Source organism: Salmo salar, unplaced genomic scaffold (assembly GCF_905237065.1).
Source record: "Salmo salar unplaced genomic scaffold, Ssal_v3.1, whole genome shotgun sequence".
Lineage (NCBI taxonomy): Eukaryota > Metazoa > Chordata > Actinopteri > Salmoniformes > Salmonidae > Salmo > Salmo salar.
Window position 1 is genome coordinate 27,762 of NW_025549562.1, and position 22,041 is coordinate 49,802.

Consider the following 22,041-nt stretch of genomic DNA (forward strand, 5'->3'; position numbering starts at 1 on the left):
TTAGATAGTTAGTATTTAGATATGTCAACATCACGAGTTGACACAGCTGTTGATATAATCGTTTCATATGTCGTTCGATGTGGGCTAACTATAACGTTTCTTGACTTTGCACTCCTTGATCCGTTCTGAGTTAGGTAGTTAACGTTAGCCCAAAGGACTGTCAACAGCTAGCTACAATCTGGGATATTTCTTGCAGTTCAATGGTCACTTCAGTCGTTGACACACCCATTCATACTTGAAGCTTATCGGTTATACTGTTAAATGCCTTATGTGTCAAGTCTAATGAGCCTAGTGCAACTATCAAACCTCCATTTATAACAAAGTATAGCTAGCTATACAATGGAGTAGCAGCACAACCTTTTTGTGTTGTCATTTGAGTACACTGAACTGTAAGTTATAGCTTCACAATTTGTAGAACATTTATCATGTCATTGTGTTGAACTGTCTGTCAATCCTGGCATCCAACCACTAGGCTACCTGCCGCCCCATTTATCATGTCATTGTGTTGAACTGTCTGTCAGTCCTGGCATCCAGAGCTGCATCTATGAATGTGATAGGTTTGATTTCTTCATCAACTGAAATGGCAGAACACACACATTTGGATCTATCCCAACAATAGCACACCTGATTTGACTACTAGTTGTTAACAAACAATCAAGCCCTTGATTTGTCAGGTGTTGTGACTATGGGATAGATCAAATATGGGCAACAGTAGCTCAGGGATGGGGGCTGGAGAAATATAACCACTCAAATGTATAGACTCATTTCTGGATGCATTAACTGACAGTCTAAATTTGAAGCTATAAAAACATTTTGTTGTCAAATGACGACAAAACATACAACCAAATATGTGAAACCATTGGAGCTGGTGTTCCCGGGGACTCTAAACCACAGCATTCACTTGTAATTTTTTATCTTCCCTGTGGCTCAGTTGGTTTGCAACGCCAGCATGGTGTGTGCAAAGCCAGGGTTGTGGGTTCGATTCCCACGGGGGGCCAGTACAAAAAGAAAATGCATGAAATGAAATGTATGCACTCACTACTGTAAGTCGCTCTGGATAAGAGCGTCTGCTAAATGACTAAAATGTAAATGTAAACAAAACCTTCTCAACAGCAACATTTCAGGAGTGAATAAAGTCCTGTGGATATTATGGATCTATGCTTGACTATTTATTTCGGCTGCTGGACCAACCTATTCTTTTGCACAGTGTTATTCTTCATGCCGACATAGCCTTTTCTTGACTGTGAGTTGAACTGTACTTTTGTAATGCCATTTATTGTGTATTTTGCAATGACCTTCCCTCTTCAATTTCCCATGTCATTGCAGTGAATCTGAGATCCTACACCATGATAAACAGTATTAGCCGTTCTACTCGTCGTTCGTGGCGCTCTCTGCTCATTACATCACCACAGTCTGTGGACAAAGTATGTTCAACTATCCATTAACTAATTTAACTAGTTCCTTTATGTCTACCATTTCAACTACTTTAGCAACCACTCCTTTGTAAATTTGTTTTGTGAGAAGAGACTAGTCTCTCCAGACCAGTGGTCACCAAACGGGCAATCGACTGGTCGATCTCCAAGGCATTCCTAGTCGATCCCCAAACATTTCTATAAAAAAAAGATGAAGCCTTGCATTCCTATTTTTTTTGTTCATTTGTTTGGTAGGTGCACTTGGTAGGTGCACTTGATTCAGCAGCCCTAGTGTTGCCATTTTTAATCATTTAATGTGTCTGAAGGTAGAACTCTGCCTCTGCGGCAGGCCCAAGCTGACATCATCCTCAGACCTTGTTGTCGTTGCCTGTCTTATGTTGCTCCAAGGTCTGAGATATCTAAGGCTCAAGGCGTTTTCACACATTGATTGGAACTATAACTTAAAACTGAGTTAAGTGTATTACGTTGTAGGTTTTACATTTGGTCCGGTTGCTTTCACATCGCCAAATGTCTAACAAACAAAAATTCCTAAACATAACCACGTATCCACTGTCCATGCAAGTCATTTTGTTTATTGTACAAAAAATGCTCACGTTAAATCCATCTATGATTTTTATAATGAAGCATCACTTGTGTGTCCCAATCTTTTACAATACTTTCTCTTTGGTCATCCAACGGGAGGAAACGGCACAATTTGGTGTGAAACCCCCCCCAGGAAGAAACTACACATATTTGTCACATTCTTATTCCAGTCTTAACTTACAGGCATAAAGTCATTTGATAGAAACATGTTTACAGTATTTCTGCCTTCCAATTGATACGCTACGTTCATGTTCTCTCTGCGGCTAACCCAGTTACAGTAGATTGTGCTGTTCATGTTCGCATGGCCTTCAGGTACATCACTATACAACTTTTTAATAAAAAATGTCAAGATTGCAGTGTTGTGTACATGTTATTAACAAGACTATTCATATGAAATCTGATCAGTCATCCTCTGTTCTCTCCACCTCTAGTCCCCAGAAACCAGTTGCTGTCAGTAGCAGCAGCTTGTAAAGTATTGATTGAGTTCTCACTGCTGCGTATGGAGAACCCTGACGAAGCATGCGCCGTCTCACAGGTGAGAGAAGTAGAAATGCTTAAACCAGCCAGAGCTCTCCAACCCTGTTCCTGGTGAGATACCGTCCTGTAGGTTTTCACTCCAACCCTGTTCCTGGTGAGATGCAGTCCAGTAGGTGTTCACTCCAACCCTCTTCCTGGAGAGATACCGTCCTGTAGGTTTTCACTCCAACCCTCTTCCTGGAGAGATACCGTCCTGTAGGTTTTCACTCCAACCCTCTTCCTGGAGAGATACCGTCCTGTAGGTTTTCACTCCAACCCTCTTCCTGGAGAGATACCGTCCTGTAGGTTTTCACTCCAACCCTGTCCCTGGAGAGATACCGTCCAGGTTTTCACTCCAACCTTAATCTAGCACACCTGATTCTAATAATTAGCTGTTTGATAAACTGAATCAGGTTAGTTACAGCTGGGGTTGTAGTGAATACCTACAGGAGGGTACCTCTTCAGGAAAACAGGGTTGTAGTGAATACCTACAGGAGGGTTCCTCTTCAGGAAAACAGGGTTGTAGTGAATACCTACAGGAGGGTTCCTCTTCAGGAAAACAGGGTTGTAGTGAATACCTACAGGAGGGTTCCTCTTCAGGAAAACAGGGTTGTAGTGAATACCTACAGGAGGGTTCCTCTTCAGGAAAACAGGGTTGTAGTGAATACCTACAGGAGGGTACCTCTTCAGGAAAACAGGGTTGTAGTGAATACCTACAGGAGGGTACCTCTTCAGGAAAACAGGGTTGTAGTGAATACCTACAGGAGGGTACCTCTTCAGGAAAACAGGGTTGTAGTGAATACCTACAGGAGGGTTCCTCTTCAGGAAACAGGGTTGTAGTGAATACCTACAGGAGGGTACCTCTTCAGGAAAACAGGGTTGTAGTGAATACCTGCAGGAGGGTTCCTCTTCAGGAAACAGGGTTGTAGTGAATACCTACAGGAGGGTACCTCCTTCAGGAAAACAGGGTTGTAGTGAATACCTACAGGAGGGTACCTCCTTCAGGAAAACAGGGTTGTAGTGAATACCTACAGGAGGGTTCCTCTTCAGGAAAACAGGGTTGTAGTGAATACCTGCAGGAGGGTACCTCTTCAGGAAAACAGGGTTGTAGTGAATACCTACAGGAGGGTACCTCCTTCAGGAAAACAGGGTTGTAGTGAATACCTACAGGAGGGTACCTCTTCAGGAAACAGGGTTGTAGTGAATACCTACAGGAGGGTACCTCCTTCAGGAAACAGGGTTGTAGTGAATACCTACAGGAGGGTACCTCTTCAGGAAAACAGGGTTGTAGTGAATACCTACAGGAGGGTACCTCCTTCAGGAAACAGGGTTGTAGTGAATACCTACAGGAGGGTACCTCCTTCAGGAAACAGGGTTGTAGTGAATACCTACAGGAGGGTACCTCTTCAGGAAACAGGGTTGTAGTGAATACCTACAGGAGGGTACCTCCTTCAGGAAAACAGGGTTGTAGTGAATACCTGCAGGAGGGTACCTCCTTCAGGAAACAGGGTTGTAGTGAATACCTACAGGAGGGTACCTCCTTCAGGAAAACAGGGTTGTAGTGAATACCTGCAGGAGGGTACCTCCTTCAGGAAAACAGGGTTGTAGTGAATACCTACAGGAGGGTACCTCCTTCAGGAAAACAGGGTTGTAGTGAATACCTACAGGAGGGTACCTCCTTCAGGAAAACAGGGTTGTAGTGAATACCTGCAGGAGGGTTCCTCTTCAGGAAAACAGGGTTGTAGTGAATACCTGCAGGAGGGTACCTCCTTCAGGAAAACAGGGTTGTAGTGAATACCTGCAGGAGGGTTCCTCTTCAGGAAAACAGGGTTGTAGTGAATACCTGCAGGAGGGTACCTCCTTCAGGAAAACAGGGTTGTAGTGAATACCTGCAGGAGGGTTCCTCTTCAGGAAAACAGGGTTGTAGTGAATACCTGCAGGAGGGTACCTCCTTCAGGAAAACAGGGTTGTAGTGAATACCTACAGGAGGGTACCTCTTCAGGAAAACAGGGTTGTAGTGAATACCTGCAGGAGGGTACCTCCTTCAGGAAAACAGGGTTGTAGTGAATACCTGCAGGAGGGTACCTCCTTCAGGAAAACAGGGTTGTAGTGAATACCTGCAGGAGGGTACCTCCTTCAGGAAAACAGGGTTGTAGTGAATACCTGCAGGAGGGTACCTCCTTCAGGAAAACAGGGTTGTAGTGAATACCTGCAGGAGGGTACCTCCTTCAGGAAAACAGGGTTGTAGTGAATACCTGCAGGAGGGTACCTCCTTCAGGAAAACAGGGTTGTAGTGAATACCTGCAGGAGGGTACCTCCTTCAGGAAAACAGGGTTGTAGTGAATACCTGCAGGAGGGTACCTCCTTCAGGAAAACATGTTTGGAGAGTCCTGGCTTATACCCATCCTCTCTGTCCTCTAGCCTGATCCCAGATCTGTTTTTGCTGTCTTGCCAACTCCTCTAATCATTCTCATGCCAGCGTTGGCATAGCCAGCTCAAACAGATCTGGGGTCAGGCAGGCTAGACATCCTCCACTGTGTTTATCTAAACCTACTTTGAAGTGTATTATGTCCAGTCTGTTATCCCACAGACAGACAGCAGGGATGGGATTTTTCTTGATTATTCATAGATATAGAGAGGAATCTTAATTGAAACTGAACTATTCCCTTGCCCAAATCCTGATCTTCTATGTTGTCTTGGTCACGTCCCCGAGGAAGACCGTCCTCTCAACATCAAATTGTATTTGTCACATACACAGTTTACAGCAGGTATGCAAGGTGCAGTGAAATGCTGATGTTTTAGCTTCCTCAACATTACAGTACAGTTTACAGCAGGTATACAAGGTGCAGTGAAATGCTGATGTACTGCATTGTTGAGGAAGCGAACGCATCAGTCCATAACAATGAAAAGAGACAATTTCAAAATAACAATTAGTAGAAGTTATAAGAGGTAGTATGTATTATAGTACTTGTACTACGTAGCAGCAGTATCAGTAGTAGTTAGTAGCAGTATTATCAGTAGTAAGTAGCAGTAGTAGTTTCAGTAGTAAGTAGCAGTAGTAGTAAGTAGCAGTAGTAGTAGTAGTATCAGTAGTAGTAGTAGTAGTAGTAGTAGTAAGTATCATCAGTAGTAGTAGTGTAAGTATCAGTAGTAGTAGTAGTAGTAAGTATCATCAGTAGTAGTAGTGTAAGTATCAGTAGTAAGTATCAGTAGTAGCAACAGTAAGTAGCAGTAGTAAGTATCTGTAGTAGTAGGGGTAGTAGTAAGTATCTGTAGTAGGGGTAGTAGTAAGTATCTGTAGTAGTAAGTATCTGTAGTAGTAGTAAGTATCTGTAGTAGTAGTAGTAAGTATCTGTAGTAGTAGTAGTAAGTATCTGTAGTAGTAGTAGTAAGTAAGTATCTGTAGTAGTAAGTATCTGTAGCAGTTAGTAGTAGTAGTAGTAGTAGTAAGTATCAGCAGTAGTAGTACTGGACTGTGTCTATAAATATAGAGTAGTCAGTGACTCAGTGGAATAAATGGCGTAACAGAACTCTACTCACCCCCCCCCCTCCCCCTCTCCTCCTCTCTTTTCTGTCTCCAGAAACACCTGATCCTGTTAATAAAGGGGCTGTGTACCGGCTGCAGCCGCCTAGACAGAACCAAGATCATCACCTTCACAGCCATGATGAAGTCCGCCAAGCTGCCACAGACAGTCAAGACACTTTCTGACTGTGAATTCTCTTCTTACATCTCACCAGGCTTGGGGTCAACTCCATTTCAATTCCAGTCAATTCAGGAAGTACACTGAAATTCAGCGGAGGCTCCTCACAGGAGGACCATCCTCGGTGAATTTTAATAAAAATGTAAATAGTGAAACATTTAAAAAGTTATCGTGTTTAGATAAAACTATTCAAAATATATTTGTCACCAAATAATTTGTTAAAAACACACTGTTTTCCAAAAAAGGTCTACAGTAGCCTCAGCAGCACTCTGTAGGGTAGCACCATGGTGTAGCCGGAGGACAGCTAGCTTCCGTCCTCCTCTGGCTACATTGACTTCAATACAAAACCTAGGAGGCTCATGGTTCTCACCCCCTTCCATAGACTTACACAGTAATTATGACAACTTCTGGAGGACGTCCTCCAGTCTATCAGAGCTGTTGCAGCATGAACTGATATGTTGTCCGCCCAATCAAAGGATCAGAGAATTAATCTAGTACTGAAAGCATACGCTACAGCTAGCTAGAACTGCAGTGTTTAAAATATGGTGAGTAGTTGACTCAAAGAGAGAGAAAGACAATAGTTGAACAGTTATGAACAAATTCATTTCTTCAAAAACGGAGGAGCAAGAGCGAGAGTTAGCTAGAGTTTGCCAATTGTTTTCAATTACTTAGCTACCAATTGCAGCTAGCCTGTTTAGCGTACTCAAACACCCGGCTCAGAGGGGTGCTATGTTAGCTAGCTGGCTATGACTATCCAACACCAGAACTCTTAACGAAGTCAAGGTAAGCTTTTGGTTTTACTAATTTGGTGCCACCGGGGCCCCGTCAGTGTAACTGCTAAACTGCTTACTGACTGTACTGCATGATTGCGGTTTTGATATTAAGGTTTGGCATGTAAAGTTTTTTTATTTTTCTCGCCTGGTCACAGACAGCTAATGTGTTGTGCATTTGAAGTCCACAAGCGAAGGGAAAAGGTGAGAGGAGGAGATGCGAGAAGGAATACAACGAGCTGTTTCTATGTGGCTGTTAAAGTGAGCTGTTTGTGTGTGATCAGGTGTTTATTCATTCCGTTGAAAAACATTTGTAAAACAGAACGAAACAGGGATAAAACATACCTGTATTTGTCCAATAGAAACTCTCGTTTGCAACTGTTGGACTAATTTATTACACCCTAAATCAGCTAGATGCAGGCAAGAATGTGCAAGGCGTTATTGAATGTGTCACTGTCACAAGTCTTTCTCTCGACCTGTGTGCACCTACGTTGTAAACTGTCATTCATAGGCTAAGTTGTAGAAACCGCTTGATGGGTACAGGGAACATTTGAGTATTGTCTAGTAGCCTAAACCTATCGCTGTTACATTGAACTTGAGTGAATGGAATATGAATGACAGTCATCCAATATGCTGTAATAGAAATAAGATCATAAAAAAAAAAGGATCGTCCTCCCTCATCTGAAACTGCACAGGCCGCTGCTGCTGAAATTCCACATTTTCTTTAATACTTTTCAATTTGGTTTACTTCCTGAATTGACTGGAATTTAAATGGAATTGACTCACTGTATCACATTGTTAGATAGACTCAGTAGAAGTGTCATTTAATTCTGGCTATGTTGTTGGATTATGTCAAATAAATACATTTAAAATGTTGGGGTGACAATGTTTGGTTAGACAGCTATGGTGCTTGTCTACTCAACAGGGTTAGGGCAAGACAGCTGTTTCTCCCGCCCTGTCCTAACGGGCCTGTTTCTCCCGCCCTGTCCTAACGGGCCTGTTTCTCCCGCCCTGTCCTAACGGGCCTGTTTCTCCCGCCCTGACAGTGGAGGACCAGAAGGAGGTGCCTTCTCCAGTCAACCCTGAGCTGCGACACAAGGAAGTGCGAATGAACTTCTTCAATCAGCTGACCTCGGTGTTCAACCCTGACCTCACCGTACTGGCCTCCCCCTCAGGACACACGCAGGTAGAACATTTCTCCTGAAACATTTTCTACAACTTTTTTAGCCACCAAAAGTAAAAGCCAGTCATGGCCACCCTGTTAGCTGGGAAAGTTAACAGTTTTTTTCCCCCTCTGTGTTTCTTGATATCAACATTTTACTCTGTACCTTTTTTATAACCATCATTTGTCAAAAATGGCTCTGAGTGTAATATTTGTTGTTTTGTAGGCTGCTGTTCACATGGTCTGATATTTCTGTTTATCTTTACTCTTCAGGTGGAGATTGAGGACCAGACGACAGACCAGACCTTCCAGGCCAAAATGAAAACGCGTCCCAGAACGTGGCCAGTCTCCAGGAACTGGGCGGGTCAGAGAAATCGCTGCGTGTCTGCCTGAACCTCCCTTACTTCCTGCGCTATATCAACCGGTTTCAGGACGCCGTCTCAGCCAACTCTTTCCTTCATCATGCCCGCCACCGTCGGAGACGCAACCGCCGTCCGCAATGGGTGGGTTTGAGTGTGTGTGTGTGTGTGTGTGACCCAGATTTCTCTGGTCTTCACAGGATTGTATTGTAGTTAAATCCCTAATCACTGGACTTCTGGACTCGAGTACAACACTACTCAAGGATTTCTTTCCTCTCTGTAGGAGCATAGTGAATTGTTGTTGTGATAGAATATTTTCCCCATTTGAGTCAATTGTCTCTTCTAGTCAAAATTGCAGTAAATTTGTTGATGTAATCATGCTCCTGAGTTGGTACCTACACTGGTCATAGGTGAATTTTGTGACGTGCTCGGTCACACTCATTTATCATCAGTATTTGACACCCACTACCCAGTGTTATTCTCTTCCCTTCAGGTTCCACTCCCTGGTATTCGATGTAACCATGGCCCTGGACACCTTGTCCCTGCCCGTCCTGGAGCCCCTGACCCCTGGGAGACTGCTGGATGTGACTGTCCTGGCACTCAGCTGCCTCTACACCGGTACGTTCTGTGTTCAGTTGTAGGTTCCACTCCTAGTTTGGCCACATACAGTAGTGTACTGTCCCCTTTTTTTGTTTGTTTTTTGTCAAAAGTCAACTTTTCAAGCGGAAAAACAATGTTCTTCTGACGAAGCTTACCCATGATTTTATACAATGATTCTTTTAGTTTAAATATGTTTTATTTTGGCTGAAAGTTCCCCTGTTGCCTCTGCCTCTAATCTTGGAGTTAACTGTAGGTTTACTCCTCCTCTCCTCCAGGTGTCAGTGTTGCCACGTTCATGGCCGTCCTGCAGGTGGGCAGTGGCCTGCAGCTCCGCACAGCCTCCACTGGCTCCAAAGAGGAGGACTATGAAAAGGATGCTGCTACCATCGTACAGAAATGTGTAATTACCACCAATATTATACCTAGTTGCTAGGGTGCACCAATTGTGTATGTAGTACTCTAGCAGACTGATATGACTCTGTAGCAGACTGATATGACTCTGTAGTACTCTAGCAGACTGATATGACTCTGTAGTACTCTAGCAGACTGATATGACTCTGTAGTACTCTAGCAGACTGATATGACTCTGTAGTAGACTGATATGACTCTGTAGTAGACTGATATGACTCTGTAGTACTCTACAGACTGAAGACTCTGTAGCAGACTGATTTGACTCTGTAGTACTCTAGCAGACTGATATGACTCTGTAGTCTCTGATTAGCAGACTGATATGACTCTGTAGTACTCTAGCAGACTGATATGACTCTGTAGCAGACTGATATGACTGTAGTACTCTGTATCCGACTGATATGACTCTGTAGCAGACTGATTTGACTCTGTAGTACTCTAGCAGACTGATATGACTCTGTAGTACTCTGTAGCAGACTGATATGACTCTGTAGTACTCTAGCAGACTGATATGACTCTGTAGTAGACTGATATGACTCTGTAGTAGACTGATATGACTCTGTAGTACTCTAGCAGACTGATTTGACTCTGTAGCAGACTGATTTGACTCTGTAGCAGACTGATATGACTCTGTAGTACTCTAGCAGACTGATATGACTCTGTAGCAGACTGATATGACTCTGTAGCAGACTGATATGACTCTGTAGTACTCTAGCAGACTGATATGACTCTGTAGTACTCTAGCAGACTGATATGACTCTGTAGCAGACTGATATGACTGTAGTACTCTGTATCCGACTGATATGACTCTGTAGCAGACTGATTTGACTCTGTAGTACTCTAGCAGACTGATATGACTCTGTAGTACTCTGTAGCAGACTGATATGACTCTGTAGTACTCTAGCAGACTGATATGACTCAGTACTCTGATCAGTTAGTGAAGAATGACATCAGTTCACCCCTTCCAGCTAATCTTTTACAATTAGAAGTTATCAAAACACATTCTATTAACGGGTGCGTTTTGGCTGATTTTAAGTTACTTACATTTGATCTCGCTCTCTCTGTCCTTGCTCGCTCTCTCTGTCCTTGCTCGCTCTCTCTGTCCTTGCTCGCTCTCTCTGTCCTTGCTCGCTCTCTCTGTCCTTGCTCGCTCTCTCTGTCCTTGCTCGCTCTCTCTGTCCTTGCTCGCTCTCTCTGTCCTTGCTCGCTCTCTCTCTCTCTGTCCTTGCTCGCTCTCTCTCTCTCTGTCCTCGCTCTCTCTCTCTCTCTCTCTCTGTCCTCGCTCTCTCTCTCTCTCTCTCTCTGTCCTCGCTCTCTCTCTCTCTCTCTCTCTGTCCTCGCTCTCTCTCTCTCTCTCTCTGTCCTCGCTCTCTCTCTCTCTCTCTCTGTCCTCGCTCTCTCTCTCTCTCTCTGTCCTCGCTCTCTCTCTCTCTCTCTCTCTGTCCTCGCTCTCTCTCTCTCTCTCTCTCTGTCCTCGCTCTCTCTCTCTCTCTCTCTGTCCTCGCTCTCTCTCTCTCTCTCTGTCCTCGCTCTGTCCTCGCTCTGTCCTCGCTCTCTCTCTCTCTGTCTCGCTCTCTCTCTCTGTCCTCGCTTCTCTCTCTCTCTCTGTCCTCGCTCTCTCTCTCTCTCTCTGTCCTCGCTCTCTCTCTCTCTCTCTCTCTGTCCTCGCTCTCTCTCTCTCTCTCTCTCTGTCCTCGCTCTCTCTCTCTCTCTCTGTCCTCGCTCTCTCTCTCTCTGTCCTCGCTCTCTCTCTCTCTGTCCTCGCTCTCTCTGTCCTCGCTCTCTCTCTCTGTCCTCGCTCTCTCTCTCTGTCCTCGCTCTCGCTCTCTCTCTCTCTCTGTCCTCGCTCTCTCTCTCTCTCTCTCTCTGTCCTCGCTCTCTCTCTCTCTCTCTCTCTCTCTGTCCTCGATCTCTCGCTCTCTCTCTCTCTGTCCTCGCTCTCTCTCTCTCTGTCCTCGCTCTCTCTCTCTCTGTCCTCGCTCTCTGTCCTCGCTCTCTCTCTCTCTCTCTGTCCTCGCTCTCTCTCTCTCTCGCTCTCTCTCTCTCTCGCTCTCGCTCTCGCTCTCTCTCGCTCTCTCTCTCTCTCTCTCTGTCCTCGCTCTCTCTCTCTCTGTCCTCGCTCTCTCTCTCTCTCTGTCCTCGCTCTCTCTGTCCTCGCTCTCTCTCTCTCTCTCTCTCTCTGTCCTCGCTCTCTCTCTCTCTCTGTCCTCGCTCTCTCTCTCTCTGTCCTCGCTCTCTCTCTCTCTCTGTCCTCGCTCTCTCTCTCTGTCCTCGCTCTCTCTCTCTGTCCTCTCTCTCTCTCTCTCTCTCTCTGTCCTCTCTCTCTCTCTCTCTCTCTCTCTCTCTCTCTCTCGCTCTCTCTCTCTCTCTCTGTCCTCGCTCTCTCGCTCTCTCTCTCTCTCTCTGTCCTCGCTCTCTCGCTCTCTCTCTCTCTGTCCTCGCTCTCTCTCTGTCCTCGCTCTCTCTCTCTCTCTCTCTCTGTCCTCGTCTCTCTCTCTCTCTCTGTCCTCGCTCTCTCTCTCTCTCTGTCCTCGCTCTCTCTCTCTCTCTGTCCTCGCTCTCTCTCTCTCTCTGTCCTCGCTCTCTCTCTCTCTCTGTCCTCGCTCTCTCTCTCTCTCTGTCCTCGCTCTCTCTCTCGTCGCTCTCTCTCTCTGTCCTCGCTCTCTCTCTCTCTCTCTGTCCTCGCTCTCTCTCTCTCTCTCTGTCCTCGCTCTCTCTCTCTCTCTGTCCTCGCTCTCTCTCTCTCTCTGTCCTCGCTCTCTCTCTCTCTCTGTCCTCGCTCTCTCTCTCTCTCTGTCCTCGCTCTCTCTCTCTCTCTGTCCTCGCTCTCTCTCTCTCTGTCCTCGCTCTCTCTCTCTCTCTGTCCTCGCTCTCTCTCTCTCTCTGTCCTCGCTCTCTCTCTCTCTCTGTCCTCGCTCTCTCTCTCTCTCTGTCCTCGCGCTCTCTCTCTCTCCTCGCTCTCTGTCTCCTCTCTCTCTCTCTCTGTCCTCGCTCTCTCTCTCTCTCTCTGTCCTCGCTCTCTCTCTCTCTCTCTGTCCTCGCTCTCTCTCTCTCTCTGTCCTCGCTCTCTCTCTCTCTCTGTCCTCGCTCTCTCTCTCTCTCTGTCCTCGCTCTCTCTCTCTCTCTGTCCTCGCGCTCTCTCTCTCTCTGTCCTCGCGCTCTCTCTCTCTCTCTCTCTGTCCTCGCGCTCTCTCTCTCTCTCTGTCCTCGCTCTCGCTCTCTCTGTCCTCGCTCTCGCTCTCTCTGTCCTCGCTCTCTCTGTCCTCTCTCTGTGTTTTCAGCTGGACATCTATGAATTGATCAGCCAGGCCATCAGCAGCTCCCGCAGAGCTGGAGGAGAGGTGACTAGTGAATCAACGCTGTCCTCACCTGTGTAGCTGGATACCTGTCCTCACCTGTGTAGCTGGATACCTGTCCTCACCTGTGTAGCTGGATACCTGTCCTCACCTGTGTAGCTGGATACCTGTCCTCACCTGTGTAGCTGGATACCTGTCCTCACCTGTGTAGCTGGATACCTGTCCTCACCTGTGTAGCTGGATACAGGCTGATGGGTGAATAAATCACTTTTCTCCCGGGTAACCTGGTATTTCCCGCCAAAAACGGACATGTCATTTAAAAGTATTATAAAGCATAGAAATATGCTACATGGCCAAAAGTATGGTGACAGTCCTTCAAATTAGTGAATTTGGCTATTTTAGCCACACCCGTTGCTGACAGGTGTATAGAATTGAGCACACAGCCATGCAATCTCCATAAACAAACACTGGCAATAGAATGGCTCAGTGACTTTCAACGTGGCACCATCATAGAATGCCACCTTTCCAACAAGTCAGTCGGTCAAATTTCTGCCCTGCTAGAGCTGCTCCGGTCAACTGTAAGTGCTGTTATTGTGAAGTAGAAACGTCTAGGAGCAACAACGGCTTAGCCGCAAAGTGGTAGGCCACACAAGCTCACAGAACGGGACCGCTGAATGCTGAAGCACGTAAAAAAAATTGTCTGTTTGCAACACTCACTACCGAATTCCAAACTGCCTCTGGAAGCAACGTCATCACAAGATCAGGAGTTACATGAAATGAAAGCAGGTGTCCACATAGTTTCGGCCATGTAGTGTATGTGGTTGTTTAGGGTAGTTAAATTCACTGATTGTGAAGTCTCTGGAGAGGAGTGCCTGCTAAATGATTCAAACATTGTTGTGAAATGTGTCCTCCAGCACTACCAGAACTTCCAGCTGCTGGGAGCGTGGTGTCTGCTGAACATCCTGAACCTGTGTCCCACGGCCCTGGCTGACAAGGGCAAGGAGAAGGACCCTCTGGGCCGCCCTCAGGGTCCGAGACATCGCCGCCCGCACCAAGGATGGAGAAGGCTCCCCTAAACTGGGACCTGGCAAAGGGTGTGTAGCTTACCTGTGTCGTGTCTTTGGGCACCATTAACTTGAAGACATGTTTATCAAATAACTCCCTGTAATTATTATCACGCGATTAAACTGATTAATCGTTTAATTGTAATTAACTAGGAGATCGGGGCACCAAGGAAAATATTCAGATTACAAAGTTATAATTTTCCTAATATAACTTTCCTATATTATAACATTATATATTATATTAAATTATAGTATAGGCCGGTTATCTTCTGGTTTAAATGGTGTATTTTACCTCGCGTCCAGTCTCATTCCAAACGTCGTAAATTGTTGTATCTGCACGAATCCAGCCTTTACTAAAGTCATCCATACATCAATTGTCTTAAAATCATTTATTTACTAAACTAAGTAATTCACAGAAAGCATACAAACAGTAGTTATCGTTACAAAGAAATGGTAGAGGAATGTGCCCTAGTGGGCTAAACAGGCATGGCGGCCTGTTAAACAAAGGGTCATAAAGGGCAGCTGAGAAGACACTACAGAGTTGATAAATATTAACAATTCTTTGCACATGAACGCTCACTCATTTGGGAACAATTGCAATCAATATATATTTACGCTCAGTGTGTCGTCGGGATCCTTGTTGGAGAGTTTTTGTCCTGTTCTCTCTCTCTCTCTCTCGGTTAGAATGGATCTTTCAAAGCGACATTCATTAATGTCGTTATAGAATGGATGTTTCGTCGGTCTTCGCGTTCAATGATATAATTTCTATCTGCAGACTATTAATTAATATCAAATACTTGTTATTATTCTGTCGGTCTCGATAGTCTAAAAGTTTAACTACGTGGTATAGTTAACTTTCAGTAGAGGAATTGGATGGTCAGACCTTGGCTCTCTCTTCTGAGGTAAGCTGGTCTGATGAAAGAAAATCAGGGTGGGGGTTTTATACGTGAACATAGAACAGGCTTGTCACATGACGCCTGGTCCTGTTTGTGTCCCTGGGGGGCGTGCCGATGACTGATTTAAGCTTTGAACAGAAATACATTCTATCACATTAACATCAGTACATAGCATCTCAACGTATTCCAAATAGCTTTATCCTTATTAATACATTTTATACAATCATTTAGATGCAAGTCCCATAGCTGAGGCTATTATATAAACAGTATTATGGTAATATGGCTATATTGTTTCTTCTGAGTATCACAAAATTGTACCAAGTGGACCAGTTCGTAGCTGGATTCTTCACCGATCTTTTATACCTTCTCCAGAACATAAATGTCGTTCGGTTCCCCAATTCTGTGTTTTGGAAGAATTTCCTTGGTCTCTCAATGAAACCCCTCTGTGTCTCAACTGGGCCAAGCGGCAGGACATTCTCCTTTAGAATTTTACAACTGTTTTCACAGGGCCTGGGTAGGGAGAGGTAGGTAGGGGGATGGTGCAAGGGGAGGGGAGTCAACTGTGCTCCCTGTTCCCAGAGAGGGCAACGTCATGACACAGGTAACACAACAACACTCTACCAGGAATGACCTTCTGTATCTGTAGAGAGGGATACAAGTTCCAGGTAACACACAACAACACTCTACCAGGACTGACCTGCTGCATCTGTAGAGCGGGATACAAGTTCCAGGTAACACAACAACACTCTACCAGGACTGACCTGCTGTATCTGTAGAGAGGGATACAAGTTCCAGGTAACATAACAACAACACTCTACCAGGACTGACCTGCGGTATCTGTAGAGAGGGATACAGGTTCCATAACTGTATCAAGCGTCCCACCTACTCAACAGCCAGTGGAATCCCGTGGCGCGATATTCAAATACCTTAGAAATGCTATTACTTCAATTTCTCAAACATATGACTATTTTACACCATTTTAAAGACAAGACTCTCGTTAATCTAACCACACTGTCCGATTTCAAAAAGGCTTTACAACGAAAGCAAAACATTAGATTATGTCAGCAGAGTACCCAGCCAGAAATAATCAGACACCCATTTTTCAAGCTAGCATATAATGTCACAAAAACCACAGCTAAATGCAGCACTAACCTTTGATGTTCTTCATCAGATGACACTCATAGGACATTATGTTATACAATACATGCATGTTTTGTTCAATCAAGTTCATATTTATATCAAAAACCAGCTTTTTACATTAGCATGTGACTAGCATGTGACTAGCATTCCCACCGAACACTTCCGGTGAATTTACTAAATTACTCACGATAAACATAACAATTATTTTAAGAATTATAGATACAGAACTCCTTTATGCAATCGCTATGTCCGATTTTGAAATAGCTTTTCGGTGAAAGCACATTTTGCAATATTCTGAGTAGATAGCCCGGCCATCACAGGCTAGCTATTTTGACACCCACCAAGTGTGGTACTCACCAAACTCAGAATTACTATTAGAAAAATTGGATTACCTTTGCTGTTCTTCGTCAGAATGCACTCCCAGGACTTCTACTTCAATAACAAATGTTGGTTTGGTTCCAAATAATCCATAGTTATATCCAAATAGCGGCGTTTTGTTTGTGCGTTCAAGACACTATCCGAAGGGTAAAGAAGGGTGACGCGCCCGACGCGTTTCGTGACAAAAAATGTCAAAATATTCCATTACCGTACTTGAAGCATGTCAAACGCTGTTTAAAATCAATTTTTATGCTATTTTTCTCGTAAAAAAGCGATAATATTCCGACCGGAAAACCCTGTTTTCGTTCAAAGACCAAAAAATAACAACATGGTGTCGGCTCGTGCCTGCGCCTCAGTCTCATTGTTCTCAGATCGACCACTATCCAAATGCGCTACTGTTTTTCAGCCATGGCCTGCAAAGTCACCATTCATCGTTCTGGCGCCTTCTGAGAGCCTATGGGAGCGTTAGAAAATGTCACGTTATGCCAGAGATCCCCTGTTTTGGTTAGAGATGATCAAGAAGGCCAAGAAATAGTCAGAGAGAGCGCTTCCTGTTTGGAATCTTCTCAGGTTTTGGCCTGCCAAATGAGTTCTGTTATACTCACAGACACCATTCAAACAGTTTTAGAAACTTTAGGGTGTTTTCTATCCAAATCAAACAATTATATGCATATTCTAGTTACTGGGCAGGAGTAGTAACCAGATTAAATCGGGTACGTTTTTTATCCGGCCGTGCAAATACTGCCCCCTATCCCCAACAGGTTAACCTGTGACGGCTGGACCACTGCTGCTCCTCATCCTCACTCTGAGAGGATGCTGATTGGCTGACAGCCGTGGTATATCAGACCGTATACCACAGTTATGACAAAACATGTTTTGTACTGTTCTAATTACGTTGGTAACCAGTTTATAATAGCAATAAGGCACCTCGGGGGTTTGTGGTATACGGCCAATATACCATGGCTAAGGGCTGTATCCAGGCTCGCTCTGTTGCGTCGTGCATAAGAACAGCTTTAGCTGTGATATATTGGCCATATAACACACTTCCTCACGCCTTATTGCTTAAATATACAAATTTTACATCTTTTAAAAACTTAAAATTGTCAAACGTGTGTAAAGTTCCGCTCGTGGCGGTGACTTATACTGTTTGCTTTTCATATGTAAAATGTTACTTTATTCCAAATGTAAGCCTTTGTTCCTGTGTGTCAGTTATATTTCAATATGTTGTGAGTAATGTCTCACCTCGTGTTCTCCCCAGCCGACCAAGGTGCTGGGGATCTACACCTTTACGAAGCACGTGGCCCTGGAGGACTTTGAGAACAAGCCCCGCAAGCAGCAGGGATACAGCACTGTGACGCACTTCAACATAGTCCACTACGACTGCCACTTCGCAGATGTCAGGTTAGTACACACACACAAGCAGCAGGGACGGTACGCAAGGGGCAGGGACGATGCGCAAGGGGCAGGGGACGGTACGCAAGGGGCAGGGACGGTACGCAAGGGGCAGGGACGGTACGCAAGGGGCAGGGACGGTGCATGCAGCGGCAGGGTACGACTTTAACATAGTTCATTATGACTGTCACCCCACTGCAGGCCTCCTCCTCCCTGAGGAAAGAGGATCAGGCCTCCTCCTCCCTGAGGAAAGAGGATCAGGCCTCCTCCTCCCTGAGGAAAGAGGGTCAGGCCTCCTCCTCCCTGAGGAAAGAGGGTCAGGCCTCCTCCTCCCTGAGGAAAGAGGGTCAGGCCGCCTCCTCCCTGAGGAAAGAGGGTCAGGCCGCCTCCTCCCTGAGGAAAGAGGGTCAGGCCGCCTCCTCCCTGAGGAAAGAGGGTCAGGCCGCCTCCTCCCTGAGGAAAGAGGATCAGGCCTCCTCCTCCCTGAGGAAACAGGATCAGGCCGCCTCCTCCCTGAGGAAAGAGGATCAGGCCTCCTCCTCCCTGAGGAAAGAGGATTCAGGCCTCCTCCTCCCTGAGGAAAGAGGATCAGGCCCTAGACTGTCTCTACTCTGCTGGTCAAGCTTGGAACATGCTCAGCAATAGTGTCTTTATCCTTCCTCCGTCAGGCTTGCTCGGGGGCGGGAGGAGTGGGAGAGTGCTGCGTTGCAGAACGCCAACACCAAGTGTAATGGACTGTCTGGGGGCCTCACGTCCCAGAATCAGCCTTCGCCACATGCCTGGCCAGGTAATGACACACAGCAGGTTCATCATGTTCAGTAGGGCATCGCCGAACAATTCAAATCCTCTGTTGTTGGACCAGTTGCATCTCACTTTTCCAGAACATTAGCAATTAAAAGATGTTCTCTAATTAACTTAATGAGATGATATATTGCCAAAAAACAGTGTTATGAAATGAAGAATTTAATTTCATCTCTTGAAAATGCAATCAACTTAATCAGATCTAGTACACACAAACCGTTCCCAAACTATTTCCTGTCAAACATCTCTCCTCTCGATCTCCAAGAAACACACATCTGCAGGAGAGCCCACCTACCAGCTGAACATCCATCCTCATTACTAATCTCCTCTCTCCTTTTGCTCTCTCTTTTCCCCCAGACACAACACATATCTACAGGAGTGTACTGGACAGAGAGAGCCCACCTACCAGCTGAACATCCATCCTCATTACTAATCTCCTCTCTCCTTTTGCTCTCTCTTTTTCCCCCCAGACACAACACATATCTACAGGAGTGTACTGGACAGAGAGAGCCCACCTACCAGCTGAACATCCATCCTCATTACTAATCTCCTCTCTCCTTTTGCTCTCTCTTTTTCCCCCAGACACAACACATATCTACAGGAGTGTACGGGACAGAGAGAGCCCACCTACCAGCTGAACATCCACGACACCAAGCTCTTGTTCCTGCGTTTCTCCACGGAGCAGTCCTTCAGCGTGGATACGGGAGGGGGAGGACGAGAGAGCACCATCCACCTCATCCCTTACGTCATCCACACCGTGCTCTCAACACGTATGGAGATGTTACCTGACATACTCCTCTCTCTCTCTCTCTGTCTCTCTCTCTCTCTCTCTCTCTGTCTCTCTCTCTGTCTCTCTCTCTGTCTCTCTCTCTGTCTCTCTCTCTGTCTCTCTCTGTCTCTCTCTCTGTCTCTCTCTGTCTCTTTCTCTGTCTCTCTCCTCATAACTATCTTGTGAATTATTAATGAACATCTTGTTAATTTGCGTGGGACTCTCCATTCTGTTTGACCCGTTGGTGTCTTTGTGTCTTCTCTCAGTACTCGGGCTACTAGTCGTGAGGAGAAGAACCTGCAGTGTTTCTTGGAGCAGCCGTGTGAGAAGTGGGTGGAGAGCAGCTATGATGTGGACGGTCCCCACTACTACACAGTGTTGGCCATGCACATCCTGTCTCCTGAACGCTGGAGGAACACACCTTCCTACGCAGGCTCCTCGTCACCGTACACGCACGCAAGGTCTCCGCCGACTAGTAAGATACTGTTCCAGAACTGTCTTCATAATCGCATTTATAACAACTTGTAAAAGTTCACACGTTTTAGTATTTTTTTGTTGTTGTGATCCCTGTGAGACATGAACCCCCCCCATGACTAAATTGTAAGATTGTTCTGTGAGAATACATTCCTGTTGATTTTAAAATATATATAATTTAGCTGCAGTGTGAATGATTTGTAATCTTCCTCATCTCTCCAGACTCCCAGATAAACAGTCCAAGGAGTATGTAGTGTACCGCTCTCCACTCCTCTTCTGGGGCCTTGTGGAACTAATCTATGACATGTTCAGGGTAAGAGGGACTTATTTTTACGTCACACAACCCAAAACATTTGGCAGACAAAAATACCTGCTGTAACACAACCCTTGTGTCAAATTCTTTTGTACATTTGTGTATATGCTTTGTTGTTTTGTGTCGCACTGCTTTGCTTTATCTTGACCGGGTCGCAGTTGTAAATGAGAACTTGTTCTCAACTGGCCTACCTGGTTAAATAAAGGTGGAATAAAACAATTAAGCTGTACAACATGGGTCGTGAACTGTTTCTGCCGTGTTCAGTTCACTCATCCACGTCTACCCCCTTCCTATAGAAAGTGTCCACCAGCAACACAGAGGGAGGCTGGTCCTTCTCGCTGGCGGAGTACATGAGGCACAATGACATGCTCTTGTACGAGGCCTCGGAGTGCATACTCAAGGCCTATCAGGAAGAACTCATGCCTGCTGAATCCTTCTCTGAGTTCCTGAATGTCGTAGGCCAGTGTTGCCAGACTGATGTGTACAGCTCAATGTGTGAGATTGAATCATTTCATCTAACTCTGTTTAATCTGTTTTCAGGACTCCTCTCTGACATTCCAGACCTCTTCCTGCAAGACCTGTTGAACTCTGTGCCCTGATGTCCGACACGTTGGTCCTGCTAACGGCACCTCCATGGGACAACCAGGGTGTTGTCCCTCTCTGCATCATTAAAAGCAGATCTTACACGTGTGGTCTGAGTGAGGAGTCTGTTGGTGTGTTTATGACCATGTTGCTGTAAACATTCAATACACACCTCATGTCTTAAGGTGTAATCTTCAAGTAGCTTTCCAAACAAAACAGTTTGTTGTTGATCACAGCGTATTAAGACGTGTTGTTATTGGTCTTTTCAAAACGGAGGCAGGATGGAGGCTTCGCTGAGTCAGGTGGTGAACTAAGATGACTGACTCTGTTCTCCTGACGAGCCTGGGTGATACGTCTGTGTTAATGGTAGAGCTGGAAGGACCAGCTTAGGTCTTGACTGGAATAGACATGTATGTTTTACTGGGTGGAAGGGGAATAGACATGTATGTTTTACTGGGTGGAAGGGGAATAGACATGTATGTTTTACTGGGTGGAAGGGGAATAGACATGTTGTGCAGGGTGGGGTTCTCTTCTCAGTGACCCAATCAAGAGAAAAGTTTAAACTTCCTGAGCCCTCCCTCCCCATGATCCTGATTTGTGATTGGTTCGCCCTTCTCAGAAACATGTCACAATTTACTGTACTGTCCAAATAAACCATTAAAGAGGCCTACATCCTTCCTTTGTATTTGACACGCTTCTCTCTCTCTCTCTAACGCTACACTGGCAGTCTCTCTCTGATTATCTCTCTAACGCTACACTGGCAGTCTCTCTCTGATTATCTCTCTAACGCTACACTGGCAGTCTCTCTCTTTTTGTTTTAGATCTCCCACACAATCATTTATTCGACAACATCCTGCCGACGATTCCCAGAAGGCTTTCTGGTAAAGGAAAAGGTGCCAATGAGTTTTTCAAACCTCGGTGATAATAAATGAATTACCTATAGACGTGATGTCACATCCTGCGTACTCTGAGCTGAATGCGTGGTGTGGAGTTTAGTGTTACTTGGCCTAGTCTGCTACGATGTTCAACAACTGCTTTTTGAAAACCACATCCAACGCTCTGTGTTACGTCTCATGTCTTTGTCATGTCTCTGTGTCATGTCTTTGTCACGTCTCTGTCTCTGTGTCATGTCTCTGTGTCATGTCTTTGTCATGTCTCTGTGTCATGTCTTTGTCACGTCTCATGTCTCTGTGTCATGTCTCTGTGTCATGTCTCTGTCACGTCTCATGTCTCTGTGTCATGTCTTTGTCTCATGTCTCTGTGTCATGTCTTTGTCACGTCTCATGTCTCTGTCACGTCTCATGTCTCTGTGTCATGTCTCTGTGTCATGTCTCTGTCACGTCTCATGTCTCTGTCACGTCTCATGTCTCTGTCTCTGTGTCATGTCTCTGTGTCATGTCTTTGT

At 45.4% G+C, this 22,041-nt stretch overlaps 1 protein-coding gene and 1 pseudogene across 1 annotated transcript; both read left to right on the forward strand.

The window, feature by feature from the left end:
• Positions 1-1,287: 1,287 nt before the first annotated feature.
• LOC123738351 (E3 ubiquitin-protein ligase UBR4) lies at positions 1,288-8,620 on the forward strand. Its single transcript, XM_045713414.1, has 5 exons — positions 1,288-1,424; positions 2,447-2,550; positions 6,113-6,242; positions 8,049-8,188; positions 8,438-8,620. Exons 2-5 carry the CDS (start codon positions 2,515-2,517, stop codon positions 8,555-8,557), a joined length of 426 nt encoding a protein of 141 aa, XP_045569370.1. The 5' UTR covers positions 1,288-1,424; positions 2,447-2,514; the 3' UTR covers positions 8,558-8,620.
• Positions 8,621-8,626: 6 nt separating this feature from the next.
• Positions 8,627-21,313, forward strand: LOC106566300 (E3 ubiquitin-protein ligase UBR4-like; annotated as a pseudogene).
• The last annotated feature ends 728 nt before the right edge of the window (positions 21,314-22,041 follow it).